Consider the following 16,724-nt stretch of genomic DNA (forward strand, 5'->3'; position numbering starts at 1 on the left):
AGGTCCAGACAAGTGAAGTGATGTGCTCGGTATCAGTTAGTAGAGCCCAGGTAGGACTGTTGATTTCCTACGTAACAAGATCTGTCCAGTTCTCTACCCCTGGATCCTTCTTCTCCCCAGAGGTGAGGTTACTTCCCAAACTCCTTTTCATCTATGTCACATCCTGACCCACAAGTAGGCTCAGGAGTGGATCTTCTATGTAGACGGACAGGATGTTAGAAACCCTGATCGAGCCCTTGAGTGACTCTGGATCACACCTCCACTTTCTGGACATGAGCTTGGACCTCACTTCTTAAAACCAGGCTTGTGACTTTTTCCTGAGACCCAATCAGCCCTACTTCAGGTAATTTGGTCTGTCCGGAGGACTTGCCAGTCCTGCAGAGTTCACCTTTGATTGTGACCTGATGCCCACTGCCTGCCTGTCTGCCTACTTCTCCAATTCCAGATCCTTTTACCAGGTCCTTGATTCCCCCGGGTCACAGTGTAAAGTACAGAGACTTGAAATCCAAGGACCCAGAAGCTGGCTCCATCGCTCTGTAAGTAACTGATTTGGAGCATGTTATTTGAACTTATTTGAAGTCCCAGTTTCTTCAGCTGTCAAATGGAGACCATGTACTCTTCTCTAGGGTGTTGGAAAGAGTAAAGGAAGTATGGTAGGTGTAAGTCATTAGTACCTACACACATAGTAGGTACTCAGGAAATGTAGGGAGCCCCTACATCTGCCACACACCTGCGTCCGTTTGTACTACCTTGCTGGATCTTAGCAGTGCCAATTTTTTTACCCCAAGCCACTCACTTGGGGCCCTGGCTGGACATCTTCTAATGACCTCTGAGTAGTTCCCGATCTCCTGCGCCCCCCTTCAGTGGCCCTGTGTGCTACAGCCAACCCTCCCATGTCTGGCCTGATCATGAGATAATACCACGAAGGGGAGTGACTAGGACACTTTTTTGAAAAGATAAGGGTAGGGAATGGTGGGTCCCAGAGGGCCAGAGGACCCCTAACAGAGAGTCAGGCATGATAAACATGATGCCAAGGGCATATCTTGACTTCAGGTTGGCCCCAAATGTTTGGCAAATGCACCAGCACCGGACTGTAAGGGCAAAGTGGCCCTCAGAAGGCAGCTGGGAGAAAACCTCTGTGATTTTGCTGGCCTCCCCGCTCCTGTTCCCCCTGTGCCACACTTTCAAGTACATGTACAAAGCACAAGTCACTTCAAAAGCAACGGTCACGAACATGATGACAAGACCCCTGGCACAGTGTGCTCAGAGAGGAGGCAGGAGAAAGAATGGAGACTACAACTTAGATGAGAAAGCAGTCCATCTTGTTGGTTTATGTTAAAAGAAAGAGAGAGAGAGAGGGACTAAGCGATCCTAACATACAGACTCTCAGTGGGGAAAAAGGAGCTGCCAACAGCAACCTTACTTTTACCCCTCATCGGACTATTGAAGCCAGGAGGAGATAAAGAGGTGGCCTGCACCATCTTTCTCTTTGTACCCCTTCCTGTCATGGAACTCACTTCAACACTCTACTTTCCCTTCTCTTTTCTGGTCTCTCCCTCACCTTTCTTTTAGAAGGTTGTTGATGTCATGACACTTGTTTCCGAGATCAGACAAAAATGGCTTACTTATAACAGCAGAGGCTTGGCTATTCTTCCCTCAGTGCGTATTTCCGGGGACCCTCCTACGGGACAGGTGCCATGCTACAAAGATGGCGTCACACAAGACGACAGGCCTCAAGCCCTCCTGGAGGAGCTCACAGGCATTTCAGAACAAGCCCAAATTAAGAATTTGCCAGTTATCATTACCCTAGTTTTATAGGAGACCCTCCGCTCCCTGCCCTCAGTCATCGATCTAGGTGGTGACAGAAGGGGACAAAGGAACTCAACTCTTTACTCTTCTAATTCCCCGAACTACCAAACATCTATAAAACCTCCCTTGAAAAAAAAAAAAAAACAAAAAAAACAAAAAAAAACCTCCCTTGAAGATAATGCATTTTATTCATAGGAACAAATGACATAATTATTAAAGATGGACAAACTAATGGGTGGAGAACTTAGGTCAGATGTCCCTTATTCCTTACGGAGATTGTCCTCATTCTGATAAATGCTACAAACCGTGATTCTATTTGTATCATATTGTAATTATACACATGAGTTTAAGTCAGGAGTCTGGTGGTAACTGTACATGTCCTGCCACATTTTAAGAAAATGAAAAAACAGAGCCTGTGGGAGCTACTTTTCAACAAATGGCTTGAACTTTATCTATACACGCATACCATCTATCTGATCCTTTGCACAAATGGGTGTTTCTTGAAGATCTCACACAGAGAAGACTATTGAAGGAGCACCAGTGAAATGCAGCTTATAATAAAAGGTTTCCTTTAAATAGAAAGTACTGATTTAATATATTAGTCTTGCCTAAGAGGAACTCCACACTCACCCCCTCGGGATGGATTTAACAATGCCAGCATTGTAGTTTTTTTCCAGGTTGGCTGCATATGAAATGGCAGTAGCAATTATTGTCTGAAATAAAACAAAAGAGGTTTAAAAAAACTCCATGTTTTAATAACTCCTTTTTTTTTTCTTGTCTCCTCATTAGGTAGTCTGCCCTGTTGGTCTCTTCTTTTTTTTTTTAATCCAAGGATAATTAACATATAGTATATTAGTTTCAGGTGTAGAGTGTAATGATTCAACTTTTCTAGACACTACTCAGTGCTCGTCAAGATAAGAGGACTCTTAAAAAGAAAAAAAAGATAAGAGGACCCTTAATCCTCTTCATGTTTCCCCATCTGCCACCCACTTCTCCTCTAGCAACCACTAGTTTATTCTCTGTATTTAAGAATCTAGGGGTGGGGAGTGTTTGTCTTTTTCTCTTTGTTCATTTGTTTTGTTTCTTAAATGCCATATGTGAGTGAATCACTTCATATCTCTCTTTCTCTGACTTATTCCACTAAGCATGTTACTCTCTAGCAGCATCCATGTTACTGCAAATGGCAAGATTTCATTCTTTTTTATGGCTGAGTAATATTCTCTATATATAGTACAACTTCTTGGGCCACCTGGGTGGCTCAGTGGTTGAGCATCTGCCTTCAGCTCAGGTCGTGATCCCGGGGTCCTGGGATGGAGTCCCACATCAGGCTCCCTCTGCCTGTGTCTCTTCCTCTCTCTCTGCGTCTCAAATGAATGAATGAATGAATGAATGAATGAATGAATGAATAAGTCTTTATTATAACTTCTTTCTTGTCGAACTAATGAATGCAAATTTTTTAATTACATGTTTTACTTACCACAATTACTTCTATAGGAATAGGGACTGGAATTTTGTGCTTAAATCGATCATTCACTTCCTTAACTGCCATACAGATGATAATGGTAAGTAATCCAGCAATGAAATCAGCAAGATTGGTGTTGCCAACATTTTGAAAAATCTCAATCAGAGTCTGTAAAAAGAAAATAATTGTATATTCTTCTCTTGTGAAAAATCATATCATCATCAAACAGCATTTAAAAATATAATGACAGTAGCAATTCTTGTGTTAGCTAAAACAGAGACCATTAAAAATATGCAGTTTTTGCAAGTTATGATATATTATATATACCAAGTTATTAATGATGGTTAATTGGAGTGGTAAAACCATGGGTGATTTCTACTTTTTTATTTTTGTTTATCTGCATTTTTTACAATAAAAATGAGATGTTTGAAAAGAAAAAATATTGCATGTTGAATTTTACTTGGAGAAAAGCTTTATATCTTAAAGTGGTTAAGGGGCTATTAAGGGAGCTAATTTCATAGTGTTGATGTGATATTATTGGGACTAAAAACCAATAAACCAAAAAGTCCCAATCAGCCATTATTTTAGGTAAAACTCTTCCCCAACCTGAATGATATAGGTGGTCATAAAAATACCTAAAGACTTCACATGTAGATCCATAGGGATCAATCCAGTCTTCATGCTAAAGCAAAGCTACTGAATTGATATATAGCTCAAATATAAATTTTAGGAAATTAATTTGGTACTTAGTTCAAACTTAACTGAGACGACTTAAATAAAAACAATTCTTTCTAAGTGGACAGACAAGCCAACTCAAGAATTAATTCGTCTTGTTTTGTAAATAGGAGGTTTCTGGGAATCAAGGCAGATTAGCAACAGAGAAACAGAGAATCCCAGGGAAGAACACTAATACCTTTGTTCCAGCAGCTTCAGTCCTGTGGAAGGCAGGATTTAAGAAGGCATTCTTTAATTTTTTGAGACAATCTCTTGGTGAATGTTATTTTTTTTAATGAGTCGTTTTATAGATATATTTTTATATGAAAATAAAGGATAGAGCATCTTATATCCCTTATAACATATATCTTACTTAATTTCACAGACAAGCTGTATTTAAAGTAATTTTAATGACAACCCAATAATAGTTATGTATAAAGAACATTAAGTGATCTAGCAGTCATTTTGCCAACAACTCCAATTCTCTAGAAAACATTCAACATTCAAGGGTAGGGGAATGAAAGGAGAAGTTTTCACGTTAGCAAAAGACAGCCACCAAGTTCTTGAACTAGATAGAGTTCAAGTTTTCGACTTGCAGGAAGCCTCTTAGACTTTCACTCAGAAGGTATATTTGCTCTTGCTTTAAACCCAGTACCAACAAATTTACTTTGCCTTCCTGAGTCAGTCAAAATTGCCAGAGGCAGATACAGTGATAGCAAAAGATGAAGCAAGTGATAGCTGTGTGAAAAAGAGAAAATGAGAGCCTCTGGGTGGCTCAGTAGGTTAAGGGTCCAACTTTTGATTTCGGCTCAGGTCATGATCTCAAGTTCACAGGATGGAGCCCAGCATCCAGCTCCAAGCTCAGTGGGGAGTCTGCTTGGGATTCTCTCCCCCTCTCCCTCTGCTCCCCCAACCCCAGAGAGCACGTGCTCTCTCTCTCTCTCTTTAAAATAAATAAAATTCTTAAAAAGAGAGAAAGAAAATGTAGAAGTACCACAAATGGTCACCCTAACTCAAGAATTTAGGGCATCTGCCATAGGAGCCAACAGTCCTACATGCCTCAGAGTCATGATGGTATTGGCCCTTTCAATCATCGATTTTCTGATGATGAGCCTCATTAATTCATAAGCAGGACACCATATTTCACTTAATTGTCTATACAGTAAAGGTTTACTTTCAACTTAAGAGGGAAAAACTCAAACTTGAAAACAAGCAGATAACCATCCCAATCATAAAAACATTTCACCTTACTAAAATGATTGCTTCAGGATTCCCATTTAATCTAGGATATCTTGGAATAAAAAAAACACCTTTGGTATATTAAAAATGTGACATGAGTTGCAATAAAACCCAAAATCAGTTTATATTACACAACTGCATTAAACAAGCATATAAATATATTTGTTGCTTATATACTGAGGCATCTCCTATGAAAATTTCTACAATAAAAAGCCTAGTCTATGTGAAAATAAAACCTACATAAACTGAAGGAGTCAGATTATACTCAAAGATGATAGAAATGAGTTTCGAAGAAAGCACTGAAAAGTAATTCTAATTTGGTTTACCATGAAAATACTTACTAAAATATATTTAAAATGTGGATACACATATGAATCCATATTTCAACCGAGTATTCTGAATAGTTCAAATCCTAATAATGACCATTTCAATGATGGGAAATATTTTACTCTATTTCCTACCATGCTTGGAGAATTCTAGGACCATTTGGATCATTTCTTCCTTCTTTGCCTAGCGTTACGTGGGCATATGAAGCCAGCAGAAAAAAATATACACCTGATGTTACACATGAGGAAATTTATCGTTAACTTTTGGTGCCAAATTTAAGTCTTCTTTATCAATGTGACAAACCCTTTCTAATCACCCCTTGCAGTCAGGCATTTCCTCCTACCAGAAAGAATTTCTGCCCATACGGAGATCAACCCTTTAAGTGTTCTTTTCTTTACTAGAGTGACTTGGTATTTACGTACTGAAGCAGATTTGGTGGCTTTCAAGACTCTCATTATCTGGGCAGAACTTTTCCGTGTTTTCCTCTTCATTAGAGGAAGAAATGAGGGGGTGGTATCAGTTCAGTAAGGAAGCAGAAAGCCTCCCTTTGTCTATTGAGACAAGGCATTTAAAGTAACGGTAGGAAAACACAATCATTCTTCCATGTGCTATGGGATTTACTTACATAACTGAGTAGCTACATGGTGCATGAGGAGTATTACCAATTCCGAATCCTGCCAACATCCTGTCATTCCCCCTTCTACAACCTATACTCAGTGGCTCCAGCACTTGTGAATTAGAGCTTTAGTTTTTCTTACTGTCCCAATATTTCCTCCTCTAATTCTTCGTATTGTTTTCCTTTTGGGGAGGAGTTGGGGGAGGGAAACAATCCAAGGTACAACCTTCTAACAAAAGGCATGTTAAGTTGCTACATGCCATGGAAAGTATCTTACAACAATCTTCCTATTTTTCCTGGAGGAGTCCACTACTGCTCTGCATTTGTTGAAGGATTCTTTCATTAATGATTGCATCGGGTCATGTCATAAGAAAAATTCTCTGTTCAAGTACTGAGTGGTTTGTTCAACCCTTTGTAATCCTTTCCCAACCTGCTGATCCCTCATTTTCTGAAAAGCAAGCTCAGAGGCATTATCACACGGGGAAGATTGAGACATCTTCATCCAACCTGACTGCTCTGGAGGAATTTCTCACAAAATTCCATGATACATTCTAATCTAAGATTGCAAGAATAATGTTCAAGAGGACATAAGTCGCAGAAAAATTGTGCTTGGTTTGGGGCACCTGGGTGGCTCAGGGGTTGAGCGTCTGCCTTTGGCTCAGGGTGTGACCCCAGGCTCCTGGGATCAAGTCCCACATCCGGCTACCTACATAGAGCCTGCTTCTCCCTCTGCCTATGTCTCTGCCTCTCTCATGAATGAATAAACAAAATCTTTAAAAAATATTGTGTTTGGTTTAAAACTATTTTTGACCTTGTCCTAGTATTTCTTGGTCACTTTTGTCCCTGTTTCAAAGTGGGATCATTTGCAGCAAGCTTTGTCTTAAATAGTCCTAGGAAAGACACAAAGGAATGGAAAGATTGTGGATTGGAAGAACAAATACTGCTAAAATGTCTGTACTACCCAAAGCAATCCACACATTTAATGTAATCCTTATCAAAATACCAATAGCATTTTTCACAAAACTGGGACAAACAATCCTAAAATTTGTAGGGAACCACAAAAGACCCCAAAGAGCCAAAGCAATCTTAAAAAAAAGAAAACAAAACTGGAAGTCCCACAGTTCCAGATTTCAACTGGTACAGCCACTCTGGAAAACAGGTGTGAAGTTTCCTCAAAAAGCTAAAAATAGAACTACCCTAAAATCCAGCAATTGTATTACTAGGTATTTATCCAAACGATTCAAACATAGTGATTCAAAGGGGCACATGGACCCCAATGTTCATGGTGGCAATGTCCACAACAGCCGAAATACAGAAAAAGCCCAGATGTCCATCAACAGATGAATTGGTAAAGAAGATGTGGTGTACACACACACACACACACACACACAGGAATATCACTCAGCCATCCAAAAAAATGCAATCTTGCCATTTGTAATGACATAGATGGAGCTAGAGGGTATTATGCTAAGCAATATTAAGTCAGAAAAAGACAAATACCATATGATTTCACTCATGTAGAATTTTAAAAACAAAAGAGCAAAAGAAAAAAAGAGAGAGGTGGGGCACCTGGGTGGCTCAGTCAGTTAACTGTCTGCCTTTGGCTCAGGTCATGATCCCAGGGTTCTGGGGCCAAGCCCCCACATTGGGGCTCCCCATTCAGCAGGGGTCTGCTTCTCCCTCTCCCCCTGGCTTGTGCTCTCTCTCACTCACTCTCCCTCTCTCAAATAAATAAATAAAATCTTAAAAAAATAAAGACAGAGGCAAACAAAGAAACAGACTCTTAACTATAGAGAACAAACTGCTGGTTACCAGAGGGGGGCGGGGTGGGAGGATGTGTAAACAGGTGATGGGGATTAAGGAGGGCACTTGTGATGAGCACCAGGTGCTGTATGGAAGTGTCTGAATCACGATATTGTCCACCCGTAATGAATAACACTATATGTTAACTATACTGGAATTAAAATAAAAGCTTAAAAGAAAAAAACCAGTCCTAAGAGACCAGAAGAACTATTCTTATCTGCAGAGGTCCCCGAATGGCCAGGGCCTAAGCCCCCTGTGATCTGTGTGGATGCAGGCCAAGCAATGTTTACGAAGAGGTGAATATACTCAGTAAGGGGTATCTTGGTGGATTCAGGGGTCAGTGGATTTGTATAGGGAGAAAATAGCTCCTAGCACATTGGAGGTAGTCTAAATACCTACTTAGATGAATTGTATGAATGGCAATGAAGGAATAAATGAATGAACAGTTGACAGGGAAGGTATGAAAGCCAAAAAAAAGCAAGACGTGCCACGGACTGCAAAGGTGAGAGAGTCTGTCAGAGAAAGGCAGTCAGAAGGTTTCAAAATGAACCAAGCACCTGGTAGGAAAAAAAAGCAACAACAACAAAAATAATACTGAATCAAAAAACAGCCTACATCCATAGGCTGGCTCCTTGGGAAGTGAACTGCAAGTTCCATGAGGTCTGTTCACCTTAGTCACGAAAATAATAATAGCAGTTATTATTATTATTATGAATTAAATGACTAAGCTCTTACTATGAGCCAGGTAGTGTACTAAGTGCTTTACACAGATTATCCTTTTTAATCCTGGCAATTCTAAGAGGTGGCTACTGTGATTACTCCCATTTTACAACTGAGGACACTGACGTATAGAAAAGTTACATATCCCATGCCCCAAATCATGCGGGTAGTAGGTAGTGGAACTGAGATTCCAATTCAGGTCTACTGAAAGTCAAAGCCCCGGACTAATCCCTGCGTGAGACTACCTCCTTTACCTATTCCCAGGGCTCAGGGGGTACATGGCCTGTGACAGGCACTGGGCAGTATTTGTTGAAGGGCTAGAGCAATGTGGGGTAACGGCATTGTCGTGGAACTGAACAAACTCCTGACCACCTGGCTAATTTTTACATATGGATACACAGCCTTACACTGTTTTCAAAGCTAATCCATTGGGTCGTTAAAGGACTTAAACTCCATTCTTAAGGCCTAGCACGTTATTTTTGCAGAGTATCATTCTCCCCAAGCTAGGATGACATCATGTTACTATCATTATCATTTTCAAGCATCAATAAGCATGTTTTATATAGAACGTATATTTAGGCCCAAGAACTTTTTCAAATCTAATTAGTGTGATCTACATCCTTCTTTTGCATCTCTTTTGCATGTTGAATCATCTCTGAATCTAATGTTCCTTTTCATCTATAATTGCTGAGACATTTACATTATGCATTTTACGGACTGTTGCAGTTAGAGAGGGCTTTAGAGCTACATCTCCAGTCGTTTCATTTAACAAATAAAAAAAGAAGCCTTGGCATGTGAAATAATAATTTTAACCTAACTACTTTTTTTCGAGTACTTGTCATGTGCCAGCCTCTGGGCCAAGTGTTTCTCTGACACCCTCATTTAACTTAACTATGACTATAGATAATTATTACCAAGTCTATTTGGCAGAGAAGGAAACCAAGGCATGGTGATTTGCTCATATCACTAGTAGAGTCAGGACATGACTTCCAGGTCACCCAGCTCCAATCCTGAGCTTTCAGCCACTATCCCCCCAGGTGTGTCTACAGTCACTAGAACTTATCAGAAGCCAAGCTGACACTGGAGTTCAAGTCCACGGCATCCCAGACCAGCACTTCACTATACTGCTTTGTTTTCATTAATATTTTTGAGTTCAGTGACAGTTTCTTTTTTTTTTTTTTTTTAATTTTTTTATTTATGATAGTCACAGAGAGAGAGAGAGGCAGAGACACAGGCAGAGGGAGAAGCAGGCTCCATGCACCAGGAGCCCGATGTGGGACTCGATCCCGGGTCTCCAGGATCGCGCCCTGGGCCAAAGGCAGGCGCCAAACCGCTGCGCCACCCAGGGATCCCTCAGTGACACTTTCGAAACCACTCTGACCAGTTGAGAATGATGATTTGTAAAATGTGCTGTCTTCAATGTTACTCCTGATTCTATTGCTTGCTTTTTGGAGGAGAAGGTTTTCCATGGCATCCCAAAGTATGGCATGGGGGCAACTTACGCTCTCCAGATGCAGGTTAAAGGGGAAAGAAGAGATTTTTCTCAGTGAGCCATCCCCAGAGTAAGAAGCCACACTTACATAGATGATGGAGAGAACTCCATTATAGTTTTTGGTTGAAACGTTGAGAACGATTTTCAGCTGTGAGACCAGCACTTGGAAGGCAGCAGCTGTTGTGAATCCGCCAACCAAAGGATCTGCCAAGTACCTCACTATGAATCCAATCTGCAAACCTCCAAATATCAACTAGTATAAGAAGGAAAGAAAAAGTTAATGTTTGTCTGGGAGAAGGACTGACTCTTTTAACGAATTAAACTAAATATCAGTTAAAACTCTGGTAGCCTGCTAATAATACAAAAATACTCGTAGGCATGCCCCTCCACCACTCTAAAATTTGAAAACTCCGGTAATATGAACCTTGAAGTATTTCTATATATGTAATAAGAAAAGCAAAAATCATGTGGCTTATTTCTGTAACTTTCAGATCCCATGGCTCTGCTCACCAGAACACTTTTTTCTCCTTTGTTGGTTCTGCACACTTCCCTTCCCTCATCCTCATTTGAATCACACATGTTATTCTGATTTTTTTTTTCTGTCTCTGACTTGGATGGTACTCGAGCCTTCATAAGTGGGGTCTTGCTGACTATTTCAGCATCTGACCTAAAACAATATAATTTAGAAAATAACTTTGGGGGGGTCCAATAAATTGCTCTGTTTCGCTTTTAAATGAATCTCGAAGTCCACATGCTTCACGCTCAGTTATTTCAAATAAAAATCATGCTAATCCATCTTGTACTTGCAATCCCATTACCTGGATGATTCCAACCAAAAGAGTAAGGGTGCTCGCAATCAAAACTCTTGCTGCGTCTCTAGCCGCGTAGTCTATCACGGTGGCATTGAATGCAGTGCCATTACCGCTGGATGTGTGGAAGTGTTCATCCGGGGCCATGCTCAGTACGACAGATCCCACCATTAAACTGACCACTGGGAATGGCCCTGGGGGAAAGAAGCCTCTATCAATTAATAATTATTCATCACCAATGTTTAGGTTCAACATGTCTACATAGGATTAGACGTGTGAAATTCTTAGCTATGATTGAGAAAATATTTTTTGTTCACCAAGAAAGCTACAAAGCAGACATTTCAAGCAAAGCACTTGTGACCCAGAAATGAGCAAGAGAGACATGCAGGTAGGCAGTCCTAATACGGCATTCCGGATGCTTGGTGATTACACAGGAAGGTTATCTAACATGTCTTTGCGTGGTCTTCATGCATGTTGGGGCGGGGGTGGGGGAAGTTGCCAGGAAACCTTTCCTGGTGACAAACAAGCTGAATCCTTACTTGTTCTATCCTATTTCTTTCATACATGCTCATTTCCTAGGACATCCTATGCCCTGATCTCAATGGATCTGAGTACCTGGTCTCAGCTCGTCTTCGAAGAGAAACCTACACAGCTAATTAGGAAAATGATGCTTAAAATAAATACAATGGTACAAGATCCAGATTGGGATATAGGGACAGCAAAGAGAGTATATAGCTTATCTTCTTCTCTTTTCAAGACAAATCATTTTTTTCATATCAAATGCCAGTCTATAAGATGCTGTGTTTTGAAAGGATTCCTTCTCTCCCATTCACTCCTGATATTTTTATCCGTGATGGTGATCCTATCCTTTTGTCATGGAAGGCTCTGACAGTTGGAAGGGCTCAGTACCAAAATCCAGGAACCTGGAGTGTCTACACGTATAGGATACCAAAGAGAAAAAAAATCAGCTCCTATGTTCCTCATGTTGTCAAGCCTCTGATACTGATCGATTCTCCCAGGCGAGGAAGTGCTTCCAATCAATAACCTTTTCCTGATCTCCTTCCATAGACAAGGCAATACGCCAGGTACTGGGGACTATACAGCTAAGGACGGGGCTATGGGTTGAGATACAGTTGATGATTGTGTTTGTCTCAAGCGGATTGTCCAGGTAGACATGTCTAGCCAGCAGATGGATGTAGGCGCAAAATTATCTCAAGTATAAATGTCAAAGTCACAAAATAGCATTAAAACATTCACTTACTAGAACATTCCAGCAAAAGAGAATTCAGATTTTAGGAACAGCAGAAAATAAGCCTATTTTGAGCCATACCAAGAAGGAAAGCCAAACTTAGTTTCTAAATAGTTTTGGCATACTTTTGCCAGCCTTCCAATATTAGTGACTTAAAAGGAGTACAGTTTTTAATGAAATGATGAATATGTATTTGATGAACATAATTTAGTAAATGATAAGTTGGTCTAGTAAAACAGGAGGTTTGAGACCCCTTAAAGATATTTTTCCCATTTTGCATTTTGGAAGTGACCACTTTCTAAATACGGAGTCAAATTCATTACATTTCTTAAAATGAAAATATGCTAGAACTTGAAGGTAGACTGTTATTTTGACAATCTTTCAATTCTATCCTCTTTAAAAAAAAAAAAAAAAAAAGAGCTACGTATAAACTTAAAACCAAAGAGATGGTATTTTGAAAGCTAAGAAGAACCACTACATCGTCACATGGGAGAAGCCTGTGAAGCATTGAAGGCCTATTTTTCTGGAAAACATTAACAAAGGTATGGAAGCCTCGTACCCATCCTGTAGCTAAAGCACGTTAAACAGGAATAAATGCAATTGTAGTGTTGCTTCTAATTACCAACTGAGATGTGTCTTGATGTTCCGAAGATAAAATATGTCAGGATGGGGAAGAAAGCAGAGTAGAGACCATATCCAACAGGAACCGCGGCTAGCAGAGCATACGCCATGCCTGAAAGTACATCCAAAACGAGTAAATTCACACACAAAAGTTACAGCATCATTTCTCCTGTTCAAAGAAAGGCCTTTTCATCGATACTCCAAACTTGCAGCTCGCCCTGGCTGGTCTTGCTTGGTTTGCGTACAGTCCTGCTGGGGGCCACAGCAGGTTGCCCAACGTGATCTGGATCAGCTGAGAGAGCGATTCATCCTCGAGCACCACCTGCTTAAATAAATTGATCGAATCGATCAGTCATCCCATTATCCACTGATTAGACGAGTGGAAAAGCGAAGGCAAGTCAGTTGGTTAAAGACTTCGTGGATTCAGTCCGCGGGCTCAGAGCAGTTTTGCCAACAGATGTTGGAGGGAAGGCAGTGTTGGTCTCCGTGTCCACAGGGGCACAGTCATTCCCCCCTGTCTTGCTGGGGAACGAACTGGATCCAAACCCAGGAAACCATGACAACCGCGCACAGGTGCAGCTCGGAGTCCTGGCTCCCCGAGGGGCGGAGTCCGTGCTTGCCCTTGGCTAAGTACTTCTTGGGGAGTCATCACCTCCTCACATTTCACTCCCAGTGAGAAGAAACTCAAGCCCATTGATCACTGGCCCCTTAACAAAGGACTACATGGAAGGCAGTTTCAAAAAGGCAGAAAACAACCTAAATATCCTGGCTCGCAGTGCTCGCCTGATTTACTAAATACACGTCTCGGTGCATTTAGGTGACCCACTGTACTCGCAGGGCGGGAAAGTGCTTACCCAAGTTATACCCAAAGCACCGTAATCCTGTAAAAGGAAATTGATGTGATGCATAGGAATACATCTACTGACATGGAGCTAGGTAAAGAATAAAGCAGTGAGGACAAGCAGGATTCAAAATCACGGTACAAAAAAAAAAAAAAAATCACGGTACAGGGGCATCTGGGCGGCTCAGTCAGTTGAGTGTCAGTTGAGTGTCTGCTTCGGCTCAGGTCATGATCCCGGGGTCCTGGGATCAAGCCCCAGGTTAAGCTCCCTGCTCAGCAGAGAGCCTGCTTCTCCGTCTCCCTCTGCCCCTCTTCCCTCCATTTGTGCTCTCTCTCTTTCAAATAAATAAATCTTTTTTAAAAAATCATGGTAAGTATGCACACTCTCACTTTTATAAAAAGCAAACATGGATGTTGCATGCACAAAAGAATCTCGAAAGATTTTCAGTATTATACTAAGTCACTTCCATATACAAAAAGACTAATATACTGAACACCCATGTGTTCACCTTCCAGCTTAAGAAATAAATTGCCAGTAAAGTTGCAACTCCATATAGTTCTCCTCTGTCACATGGTCCTTCCTCCCTCCCCCGCCAGAAGGCAACCGCTCTCCTGAATTTAGTGCTTTTATCATTCTGACATTTTTTTTAAAGATTTATTTATTTATTTATGATAGACAGAGAGAGAGAGAGAGAGAGAGAGAGAGAGAGAGAGAGAGGCAAAGACACAGGCAGAGGGAGAAGCAGGCTCCATGCCGGGAGCCCGATGTGGGACTCGATCCCGGGACTCCAGGATCATGCCCTGGGCCAAAGGCAGGCGCTAAACCGCTGAGCCACCCAGGGATCCCCTCATTCTGACATTTTCTTCTTTTACAGAATTTATGTGTCTAGTGGGATATTTACTAAAATATTAGTGGGTTGTCTGCATGGTAGGATCAAAGGAGGCTTCTAGATTGCAGAGGAGGTATTTTTCAGCTTCCTCGTGTGTATTTTCTGCTTTCCTACAATAAGCATTCATGCATTCCACTTGACGACTATTGATCATAGACCTCCCATGTGCCCGCACATGGTTTGGGAGGATCTGGGAATGGACAAGAGAGTCTGCCCTTAGAGAATCTGCATTCTAGAATAATCTGTATTCCTGAGGAAATCGTCTTAATACATAACTTACAAGAAATGGTGATAACCCCTCATGCCAAGAGCTTGCAGCCAAAAGGTGACTCCACAGTGGGAAGAAAAGAGGAGCAGGAAATAAAAGCAACCTCTTCTCTATGTACTTTTCTCAAGTGTTTCTCAAACTTCACTTCCCTGAACTGGGCTCTGCTGTGTTTACAGGCCTCAGGAAACAGGGACTTTGTCTGTTTCCATATAGTGTCCTACTTAGGGACAAGTGCTGCTCAAGGATACTGTAAGCATCTTTTTTGATAGAGGAATGTGGTGCGTAAAGAAATCTGAGCCATTGATTGAAGCCCAGAACCTCTGCTGGTGGCCTTCACGTGTAGGTGGCAGCACACGCTGGTAAAGGTGGTGCTGGCGAACGTTGGCAAGGGGCACCTGGGTGGCTCAGTGGTTGAACATCTGCCTTCAGCCCAGGGCGGGATCCCGGGGTCCTGGGATCATGTCCCCGCATTGGGCTCCCTTCCAGGAAGCCTGCTCCTCCCTCTGCCTGTGTCTCTGCCTCTCTCTGTGTCTCTCATGAATAAATAAGTAAAATCCCTTAAAAATATGTTGGCAAGCATCTAGAAGGCGAGAGTAGAAACTGGAGGGCAGTCTCCCCCGTAGTTGGGAATGAAGATACCCCTAAAAGGCTTGCGTTGATATTTTGCTGCTTGGTGGTAACTTCTTTTTTTATATATAACAGAAGTCAAAAAGATCCCATTACCCTTAGCAACAAATGGCTTCTGGGGAGTTGAGCCTGCCCTCTCCGATGAGTTACTGGCCCACCCATCAGGCGCCAGGCCAGCCGGGAGTGTGGTGTGGCCCTCGCTGGCCACCACTAGGGACTCTGGTCCTGCCCTGCAATCTCCTCCCTCTCTCAAACCATTGCCTCCTAGCCTTCAGTTGACCTACTGGGCAATCCTTGCTGCTACATTTCTTTGTTCCCATGAGGTTTCTAAACCATTGACTGATTGGCTCCCTTCCTGTTCTTGGTGCCTCCCCTGTCTCCTCTTGCCTCCTGCCGGTGGACTTTCTCACCTTCTCGGAACCCCCTTGCCTCACTCTCTCCCCCCTTCCCTTTTCTTGTCTGGTGAAACCCTGCCTGGCTGAACCTGAACACCCACCTCGTGGGGTGACAAGCGCTTGAACAGCTGGAGAAGCTGGTCTGGACCAGGTAGTGTGCACTGGGGCCTGCGGGCCTTGCGGGAGAGTCAGGCCCCAGGTGGGCACTGGGGAGCCCTGGTGGCTCAGACCTCCCCTCCCGGACTTTCTCAGGCTGCCCCTCCCCCTTCTGCACACCCACCCGGTTCCAAGATGAGTCTTAGGCTCCACCTCAAGAGTCCCTAAGAGATGTTCCCAATTTGCTTTCCACCATAATTTCAAACCCCTCTATCCTTGCACCATTTGTTCTGTCTTTTTGCTTTTAAAAATGGGGGAAATATCCTCCTGTCTTTAAGGAGCAACCCCCCTACTTCTGTCCTCAAGCCCCATCTGCAATCCCCCCTTCACACCACGTTTTAGTTTCTCCTCCACCTCTTGGGCCAGAGACGCCTCTCTCTCTACAAGGACGCCCCCACCAGTCCCCACACGTGTTCTGGTTCTCTCTTCTATGGAAAGAAAACGAAATCCTCCCTCATTCTACCTCCATCCCCTACCTCTCTCTCTGCTTACAGCCATTTTTCTTTTTTTTTAATTTATTTTATTTTATTTATTTATGATAGGCACATAGTGAGAGAGAGAGGCAGAGACACAGGCAGAGGGAGAAGCAGGCTCCATGCACCAGGAGCCCGACATGGGATTCGATCCCTGGTCTCCAGGATCGCGCCCTGGGCCAAAGGCAGGCGCTAAACCGCTGCGCCACCCAG

General features: G+C 42.3%; 1 protein-coding gene across 2 annotated transcripts in view; it reads right to left on the bottom strand.

The window, feature by feature from the left end:
- Nucleotides 1-16,724, bottom strand: part of SLC26A4 (solute carrier family 26 member 4) — a 50,761-nt gene that overhangs the window by 26,918 nt on the left and 7,119 nt on the right. For both annotated transcript variants that reach the window (XM_025449573.3, XM_025449574.3), the window contains exons 4-8: nucleotides 12,863-12,973; nucleotides 11,001-11,185; nucleotides 10,271-10,435; nucleotides 3,287-3,439; nucleotides 2,440-2,522 (exon numbers count right to left, since the gene is read on the bottom strand). In XM_025449573.3, the coding sequence (XP_025305358.1) occupies nucleotides 2,440-2,522; nucleotides 3,287-3,439; nucleotides 10,271-10,435; nucleotides 11,001-11,185; nucleotides 12,863-12,973 (697 nt within the window). The remainder of the gene's footprint in view (nucleotides 1-2,439; nucleotides 2,523-3,286; nucleotides 3,440-10,270; nucleotides 10,436-11,000; nucleotides 11,186-12,862; nucleotides 12,974-16,724) is intronic.

This window comes from Canis lupus, chromosome 18, assembly GCF_003254725.2.
Source record: "Canis lupus dingo isolate Sandy chromosome 18, ASM325472v2, whole genome shotgun sequence".
In the NCBI taxonomy this organism is placed as follows: Eukaryota; Metazoa; Chordata; class Mammalia; order Carnivora; family Canidae; genus Canis; species Canis lupus.